Raw genomic sequence first — 9,461 nt, 5'->3', positions numbered from 1 at the left:
GAATAACGCATGCGATGCTCCAGAGCAGGGGTTCGCAACCTGCGGCCCGCGAGGCACTACTATATATGTGGCCCCGGCAGGACGTCCACCCCCCCCTCTCCTTCTAACCTTATTTCTTCGTATACTTAAAGGACCAGGCAGTTTTGGCCTAAAATGCAATTTTTTTAGTAACCAATGTTTAATTGGAACCTCATGACGCGTGCTTAAAATAAACATGATTTTACAGTTTTTTTACATTATCCCTTTGCTCGCAAAGCCCCCCCCCCCCCTTCCATTTGGCCCGTCGCTGTGCCAACTTCTGCTCTAGAGCATCGCACGTGTCGAAGGTTCGGTCCCTGACTGCGGTAAGTTACCTTTTCGTCCACTTTTATTTCGTCAAACTTACATTGCAATAACTACGAATAACATTCCCTATACTATCTCTGGCATCATTGTCTGTTAGTCCTCATTAATATTCTGTCGAACAAAGAAAAACGAGCCGTTCAGTTTTCACTTCTTTCCTTCAGCCAATGTATGTATATCTTTCCTAACAGAACAACAAGACCTTGAAGCAACAAAAAAAATTTCTCACACAGGTTTTGATAGTGAATATTACCTACATGCAACACAATCACTCCATTAGAGTCTCTCTCGGAGTGAGACCGTGCGGAAGTGACATAATATCGCTTGTAGAATAAATGATGTTGACACCGGTGATTGTTTTGTCACGAACTCAATGGCCACGATAAATGAAATCTTAGCACTTCATTCACGTGCTCGGAGAACATATTCAAGTTCTCATCGAATGGCCGAGAGATAACAGAATTCTTTGCCTACATTATGCTTGAAGCAGTTTGTTTTTACGAGTGGCCTTGAAAACTGTGTCTCACACCTTTCAAAACAACACGTGGGGAGCTGGGAGCTGCATCACACTATCTGAAATAACACAACCGCTGCTTAATTAGTATTGAGCGAAGTGGTAGCTGCACATGACTTCTGTCGTCGTAAATTCACGTTAAAACGGACGTGGCATCTGCCTACACGAGCGAGTCATGCAGCAGAGAATTAATATAAATTAATTAATTTGTGCGCTCGATGCACACAAATTGAATTGAGTTAGCTTCTTTGTGGTGGTCTTACTTATTTGTACCAATGTCCATCTGGTTAAGCGCATAATTGTAAGCTATATAAACATGGAAGGTGGTGGCGCGTTACAGTGTCGAACGTTAGGGGGGGGGGGGGGGGCAGTGGTTTTCAGAATCGGAAAAGAAAGGAAAAGTGAACCCCGCAAATATTTGCCGCCAACTGCGACACCTGAGCAGTGGTTCACTGGGGAAGGGGGATAATAGACTAGAGTGGAGAGATGAAATGGGAATAAGAAAGCGAGAGAAGAGACCAGGAAAAAAAAAGGGGGGGGAGAACTTGTTCTCTTTTCATGCCCTTCTACTCACTCGCTGTCCCCAACTGGACCGGCATAATGAATAAAATGTTCTTTATTACCTTCGCATGCCAGCTACAGGTTTCAGACAGGACAAATTTCCGCTGCACAGAGCCAAATGGTCTTCAAGATTCAAAATTTTAACAACAGACAGCGTCGTTGTGATAGTTACCTTCAGGAGGCGCTGATTACTGAAACGCGGCAGGGGGCGCACACATCGACGGAAGCTGAGCCAGGCTAGGGTGGCTAGCCAGGCAAAGAGCAGGTTGTCGCAGTGTGAACGTGTCAGCAGCTTTCCTCCCGCGCCCACGTGCTTGTGTATTCATGGAGCCGCCGGAATTCCAATATTTGGTGTCATTTCAAGGCCGCAAGAAGATTATTTCTGCTCGTGGACCGACGGAGGCGGACATTTTGGAAGCCTTGAAGACGACAGACTTTGGCCATTCTTTGCAAGCATGCCGGATTGAGGTATGTTGTCTCTATCCTGAAGTGCATCGAATTGCATTGTGACAGTGGCCCAAACAGTACTGATTATATTCCGTTGTTAGCACGTGCTTCAACAGTTTTACCAAGCATGCGCTCGCGCTTTTCGAAGCGTGGGGCTTTTCTTGCCCTGCTCTCTCACTGGAGCTGTCGGCCCGCGAAGCGTGCACGTGGTCTCGGAGTTGCTGATGGGAGATGTAAACCAGGTTTAATCTCCGCTTCGGCGGCGCGCAACCACCCTTTGCTGGCATTCGCAGTGGTTGTGTTGCGATAATGTAATGGTGCGAATCGGCTATCGGGGTGGTTTTAAAAAAAAAGTGAAGAAATAAGTGTGGCCTCGTAACTGTGGCTCACTTCGGAGGTCAACTCAACAACACTGCACCGAGGATGGGGAAGTGGGAATGACAGATGTAGAGGATGAGAGGTGAAAATGGTAAAAAAAAATGCGCACTCGATCTGTCTCTCGGAGGCACGCACGAACTTTCATTAGCGGAAAGTGGGGCAGCGCGCTTGGTCATCCAGTTATCGAGCAGGCAATGCACCAAGACACGGCGTTGGTAAGATGAGTGGCCGTCGCTGAGTTCGTTTCCTGGTGTTCAAATTGAGCGAGATTGTTCACGAATAAAGGCATAGCTAGGATGTTAAGAGGTTAGGTATGTAAGGAGATCAGCAAAAAAAAGTAAGACTTTTGTACCGCACGTAAAACATGAAATCAATAAAATTGGACTACAAGAAAGACTTATTATCAATTTCGAAGGACATGGAATAGGCTAATTTCTGTGGTTACTGCATGTATCTTCCATAGTGAAAATAGCGTGGGTGCAGAAGCTGCTTGTTAGCATCGGCATGCGCAGGGTTCCCCTCTGAAGAGGGGGGCTGGGTGAAGGTTGCACGCCGGGCACGTTCTCTCCCCCCACCCCGAAATTTTTTTTCGCTCTGCCTACACAGAACAAAATGAACGTTTACCTGCCCGGTACCCACTATAGATCAGAAACGTGCCCTCCCCTCTGAAAAAGATATCTGCATACTACCCTGGCTGACTTTGCGCTGCCTTCTGAAACTCAGCACCCCTCTCCCTATTGTGTCAATGAGTGGGGCAAACATGGCGACCCCCTTCTACGTCTTAATTGACAATAGGGTGAGGGGCGGGGGGACCGCCAGCTGTGCTCCCAGGTATGCTCGTCAGAAACTGAAAATTCTCAAAGCTAGCGTAAAGTGTTGTGTGTGTGTGTGTGTGTGTGTGTGTGTGTGTGTGTGTGTGTGTGTGTGTGTGTGTGTGTGTGTGTGTGTGTGTGTGTGTGTGTGTGCGTGCGTGTGTGTGTGCGTGTGTGTGCGTGCGTGTGTGTGTGTGTGTGTGTGTGCGTGCGTGTGTGTGCGTGCGTGTGTGTGCGCGTGCGTGCGTGTGCGTGTGTGTATGTGTGCGTGCGTGCGTGCGTGCGTGCGTGCGCGCGCAGTCTTGTGTTCTGGATGCTTGTTCACCAATGCTGTACGTTTGCCCCACGGTCGGCATTTCTGTCTCGCAGGTGTCGTTAGGTGTGTTTAATGCTTTGTATTCTTTGATATATTGTGTTGCTTTGTGTAGTGAAATCATCAATAATTATTAGGTGTGTGAGTATTCAAATTACCAATGGAATAGCGACGGATCCTTTATCTCTATTTAGCTATTTCATTGCCGAAATGTGTGCACTCGAAACATTAATGGGCTATCAACACTGTATTTATTAGCGCATGATTTCGCTTCTGCAAAAAACTATGGTGTTGCCAAGCGGTGGTGTTGGATGTTGAAACACAGTTTGAATTTTAGCCATTTTTGTAAAGGTGATAGCTGCCAGGTAAAGCCAGCTACATAGGTCAGAGAAAGTGTTTCCCAGAAACAGTCTGGAAGATAGAAGTGCAGCATAGCGTTCTTGCAGAGTAATATGAGAAGCACGATCATAAGATCGACTTCGACATCGCTTCTGTTCTTGAAACAGAAAGGAATCTATGAAGGAGGCTCTTGTTCAAATGCTGTTACATTCAGAACACACCTGTAAACATGAACCGGTCGTTAGGAACAATTCCCTCTGTATACGTTCACAGCCTCCGATACGCGAGAGAAAGAGAAAGCAGGGGCCATTGTCAAACAAGACGGGGAGATGCTTCCATGACCAATATAGTCATCTCCTTAGGAAAATACCGAATTGGTTCCGAAACGTCGAGATCTCTACGAACTTGGCTAGAGCCATTTCTAATTTCTAAATTGTGATACACTGTAGAAGAAAAGTTTGACGACAGAGATAACAACAGAGCTAAAAAATTTGCTTCAGCTTAGCGCACGCAAGAAATGCAGCCTAATAATTCCTTCAACGTGCGAAAATATAAGGCTCCATGGTCTATTGAATGAAGACTTGTGCCATTAGCGTATACAGTATTTTATAGATAGCAGATACTGTGAGTGTGGTTTTTCGTTGTAGCACAGTGATTATCTTCTGCTAGTACAGCAATCATTAAATGCTTTTGTTTATTTCTAATTGATGTTATGAAACAGTGAAATTTCACAAGTTTAATTGTCACTATTTCACAAATCTGAACTTACTGATACCGAATGTCCAGACGAGTAATTTACAATGCTCTTTACAATACATACATTAAGGGTTTCTCGACAATACACACGGCATCATGATAATAATAAAAAAAAACAGGACAAGTAAAGTGATTCTAGGGTGCTATTGAATATAACATTGGTAGTCTGCTTACTTCAGGTTCTGTGCCTATTGAGGTAACTTTATGGGAATTTGAACATCACATCTGAATCTCTTTCAGGTATACAACGTCCGACATGATGAATTTGTGGACCCACCAGCTGGCCATGTCTTCTCTGAGAAAGATAAAATCAGGCTTGTGTGCAGTGAAAACTTCTTAATGAGCTGCAGGTCAGTACCTAAATTTCAGGTGCCAAGTTTAATATTGCTTTTGGAAAACTGCATCACTTACTAGCCTCTGTTTTCAGCACAACTGACAAAGTGACAGCAGTGCATGAAGGTAGCCTGCCCAAGACCCTTGAAAGTAATGAGCAGTCACCTAGTCAGCAGCTTGCCTGCTGTGAAAATGATTATAGGCTACCACCTGTGCCCTTAGATATTAAGGATGCGATTGAAAGGACACAACCAGGAAAAGTGTCCAGTCACACTAAATCCCGCATTGTAGGGTGGATTGCAAATCATCTCATGACTATAACAGTGTAAGTATAGGCATGTATTTGCATGTGTTTAATTCAGTACAGGTTTTAAAGTTGCTCTTTTTTACAGCTATCCAGGAAGCCTCTACGAAGCAGCTGCAAAATCTCTCGTGTTGGAATATCCAGTGCTAAGGGACACTATTGGCACAGGCTGGGTAAGCACTAAAGCAATGGCATTCCTATAACTTTATTGGGATGTCATACATGTTGGTGAGCTAGACTGCAGGTGCCCTTCAAGTTATTTTGTTCTTGGAGAGCATTCAAGAAGTTTCAACCCCATATTTATTACATTTGAATAATTGCCATGCATGTTCTTAGAGTCGTTTCATCGAACTCTGATAATGGCAGACATTAACTTGAGGGTTTGATAATAATCATCAACTAGGTGCCCATGGCCAATATATTCATATCATGCATTAATAAAGTTAAAAACTGGCCCTGGTTATAAGCTTTAACACCGGTTTAAGAGGATAAATACAGATGTAATGCATCGCTTCTGGGGATTGAATATTACCACTAATGGTATATGTAGTTTCTAATCACAGCTTGAATAGAGGCTCACACAAGCTCAGTTCTGCGACTGAAATGCCACGATCTTCGCCATGCCGCATGGCTCCAGCACATACATAAAATGCAGGAACCGGAGTTTGGAATGAGCAGATAAAGCTAAAATACAACAGATATGCTGATATTACTAGGAACAGCTAAATTTGCCAGGTATTGTCACCTGAATCTGCTTCTGCCCCATAGCAGGTTAAAAGCAGTGTATCAAGGTTCCCAAAGAATCATTTGCTTCAAAAGTGACCATGTTCAAAGAGGACAGTGTCCACTGTGCGGAAATTTGAAATAATAAAAAAAATTGTTGTTTCCAGGACTCATGGAAAGTCTCCTTGAAATACAAATTCGCATATATGAGGAAGTCTCTGTGCACAGTTCCAGCTGTTCAAGCAGCGAGAGCAGCTTACGGAAAACGCAAAGACTTAGAAGAAAGCACCAATACTAAGCGGCACTGCCATGTGGTAAGTGAAACGTCAAATGGACTGGTACATAGAACTCAACTATGAAGTCACTCTTATTTTATGTGTGAGCTACTGAAGTAAAACATTATTCATGTTTTTAACGATATAACCTCTTCATATCAACACATTAAGAAGCCAGGCAAGTTTTCAGGGCCATATTGACAGTTAAAGTATAGTAAATGCAAAATAAGACAAAATAAATTTGGTAAACAAAAAAATCATCTTATCTCCTATGGAGAACAAAACAACAACTTTCACAGTTTTCATGCAAGGCTCTATTATTTGAGTCAAGATGGTAACGCTCTATCAAACTTCTATGTGTCCCTGTATGTTTAAAACTCGGCGTTTCAGCAAGTGCCGCGGGCATGTTGCTCGATTCCTCATTCTTTTCTTCATTTTGTAGCTAGGTTCCCGACTTGGCTGATTCCATGCTCCTTGGTTAGCAAGTAGTAGATTTATTGCTCGGTATCAGCTTGTTATTGACATCATGCATCATTCCAGCTTTAAATATTGTGTTCTACATTTTGCACCATACTTATCACTGAAAGTGACTGACAATCCTTTGATTCAACTATTAAACTCGCATGAGTACTGAAATAAGTGGACAGGTGAAATCAAACTACTGCAGCTCAGTGAGCATGTGATGTGAAAGCTCCAACCAGCGATAATTAATGCCCTTTCAGTGGCCACCATAAACAATGCCCATATGCTATGCTTGGCTTCAATATCTGTCTGTCCTCTACATTAGAAAAGCTCCTTATTGCTCTTTATTTGTTGACTACACCATGTAACTATACATAAACCAATGTTTTTCCAGAAGCTTTTTAGAGGTGAACATTTTTTTTTGGGGGGGAGGCAAGATACATATTAGGTTCGAAATTTCAAGTTTTCAAACTTTCTTTTTATATGAAAGAACAAGCACTACTAACTAATATCTGGTCAAAGTTTTACATATATGACATACATATAAAGGCAACAACTCTTGTATTCTAACACCGACACCGCAGTTGGCAATATTTAAAATCAGTGTTACCTCTTCAGACTCCTTCTGATATAGGTAGGAGGCGTGGTTCACTGGTTTTACACACACATTTGCGATATGCTGGTTCACAAGGTGTAAATTTGGAAGTGGTGAAGTGCCGAGGTGGTCGACATTGGAGAGAATCATTGTGAGAACTTTGATATTAACATAATTTATGACACACTCGCAGAGCAAGATGGTATCAGTACACACTGCTTCAGTTCTCTTACGTAAGTCAACCCTGTAATTGAGTTCTCTACACATGTCCAGTTCAAAAAAATGCCAACATTCTTCAACTGAGCTAGCAAAAAGTTGAGTTTTCATGTCTGCCTATTTCATGTCATTTGTCGTGATCTTTCACTGTGCAGTACCATCTTTTTTTTGCTGATTAGATTGTAGATCTCTCCCAACATGTCGCTTCTCAGCATGATGAGGCTACAATTAATAGCCATATTGACTACATGGTGAAAGAAATCAAGCGGCCTATTCCTGACATCCAAAAACTCGGTGATTCTATGGAGCAGACAAGACCATCTAGACAGAAGTGGATGAAGGAAATGAGGCCATCAACAGCAGATGTGGTGCTGAAATACCCTGCTTTGGCAAAGGCTGAAATGGTGAGCAGAAACAGCTGTGGTTTTGATCCTGCTGCAGAAATGTATGTGAGAGAACTTAACAATGAGTTTTTTTATGTTATCGATAGTTGCAAATTTGTTGGTGATTCGGTACAATTTTTTTGTCGTTCTAGCTTCATGAGGAGTTCATTGCTCTCACTGGCGTTAACTTAGAAAAAAAGGTCCTGGAATTTATAAACCGGTATGGAGACCGGTGTTTTGAGCTTGCGAAGTGTCGTCGTTGCGCGAAGGAAGCTGTGAAAGCAATTGAAGAAGAAGTCGAGGCACTGGATGGTGACGAAAAGAAATGTACGTGTAGAAGCTTGCCAGCTTTTCCAGTTTTCCCAAATTTCCAAACTTTTATAAGTCATTTTCATAGGAGTATTACTGTCAATGCCCTTATATGTGAAAGTTTGATGTGCCTAAAAATATTTCGTCAACAGATCGCTTTGCCGTTGGCATTGTCGAGTTGCTGCCCATGCTCCTAAAGGAGCAGCCGCGATTTCTGCAGGGACCGGTGAGCTTATTTGCTTTACCTTTTTTTATATCAGCTAGTATACTTTTCATCAGTGATGCTGATTTTATGTATTACTCATTTTACAGGACACCTACCCTGCCCTTTCGCTGAAGGGCAAAAATGCCTCTGAAGCTACAAACATAGTTGCGAGCTTTGAAGGGCTTAGTGTAGAGGTGCTTGATGTAATTGCAGGTATGACGGCGCTTATGGAAATATACTGGATATTCGATGTCAAGTACAGTGGCGCCAACAAAAAAACATTCACTCTACTTGAACATTTCTGTGGCTTGCCGACAAGTGCAAAGCAGATGCCGCTAGTCATACGGCAAATATCATCGCTTGAAAAGGCAACTTAAGTTATGCCTACAGACGTGTGTTATCAATAAATGTTTTCATATAAAAATGCACTGTGTGGCATATTTCATTGCTCCCTGGCTTTTGGAACAATGCATTGTTTTGTTCCTGACAATGTCAGCCGCATAAACCTGTGGTTTTATACGGCCGTTGACACTCAGCAGTGAATTTGGAGGTGTGTTCGTAGTGTCTTTCATGATAATATATTTCGCAGTGTGGAACAGAACCAGGTGTTTTCCAAGAAAAAGTGCTAAATACCATGATGCAATACATTGGCAATTATTCTGATTTTATATGTATAGTGCATATCTATATTATTGGTATATATACCCGCATTTTCGTCGCATTCATTACAGCTACAATGTTCTCGGTAAAATATGGCCATCAGAATAATCAATTCAACTAACCTGGTGTGCACACAATTGTGTATTCGAAGAGTCTGTCGTACCTCCATACCAGCCGTAGCTAGTAAGAACGTAGCATCGATTACTAACATATTAGCTTCGTAACTTTGGAAGAAGGTAGTGGAACTTGCTACTTTTGGGTAGCAACGGCTTGTCACATATGTTACAACCATATTATAGTAATGGGAGTAGTAGTAACTATTGCTACATATGCCGTTACTAACAGGAAGTAGTAATGGCAAGGCCAGTAACAGTTACTACCCTTGTTGTTGCTACCTGCTGTTAGTAACAGCAACGGTAGTAAGGATTCCTACCCTTGCTTTTACTAGCTGCTGCTAGGAACGGCAAGAGTAGTAACAGTGACTACGCTTGCCGTTACTAACTCCCGTTACTAACAGGGTTGTAACATATGTGA

At 42.6% G+C, this 9,461-nt stretch overlaps 1 protein-coding gene across 2 annotated transcripts; it reads left to right on the top strand.

Moving 5' to 3' along the window:
- The first annotated feature begins 906 nt into the window (after window positions 1-906).
- Window positions 907-8,693, top strand: LOC142790021 (sterile alpha motif domain-containing protein 3-like). 2 transcript variants are annotated; one of them, XM_075885036.1, is made up of 9 exons: window positions 907-1,885; window positions 4,703-4,812; window positions 4,890-5,120; window positions 5,188-5,272; window positions 5,990-6,136; window positions 7,682-7,774; window positions 7,906-8,080; window positions 8,215-8,288; window positions 8,375-8,693. In XM_075885036.1, exons 1-9 carry the CDS (start codon window positions 1,742-1,744, stop codon window positions 8,642-8,644), a joined length of 1,329 nt encoding a protein of 442 aa, XP_075741151.1. In that variant the 5' UTR covers window positions 907-1,741; the 3' UTR covers window positions 8,645-8,693. The 2 variants fall into 2 exon arrangements, with proteins under 2 accessions (XP_075741151.1, XP_075741150.1); XM_075885035.1 differs by having other exon boundaries at window positions 7,550-7,774.
- Window positions 8,694-9,461: the final 768 nt, after the last annotated feature.

Source organism: Rhipicephalus microplus, unplaced genomic scaffold (assembly GCF_043290135.1).
Source record: "Rhipicephalus microplus isolate Deutch F79 unplaced genomic scaffold, USDA_Rmic scaffold_65, whole genome shotgun sequence".
NCBI lineage: Eukaryota > Metazoa > Arthropoda > Arachnida > Ixodida > Ixodidae > Rhipicephalus > Rhipicephalus microplus.
This window is presented reverse-complemented; position numbering and strand designations above follow the sequence as displayed.

Excerpts from the sequence above, each read along its gene's own strand:
- LOC142790021 (XM_075885035.1), top strand. The coding sequence starts at position 1,742 with ATGGAGCCGCCGGAATTCCAATATTTGGTGTCATTTCAAGGCCGCAAG. Across the intron at positions 6,137-7,549 it reads CTAAGCGGCACTGCCATGTG|ATTGTAGATCTCTCCCAACA; the intron begins GTAAGTGAAACG and ends TTTGCTGATTAG. Across the intron at positions 8,289-8,374 it reads CGCGATTTCTGCAGGGACCG|GACACCTACCCTGCCCTTTC; the intron begins GTGAGCTTATTT and ends CTCATTTTACAG.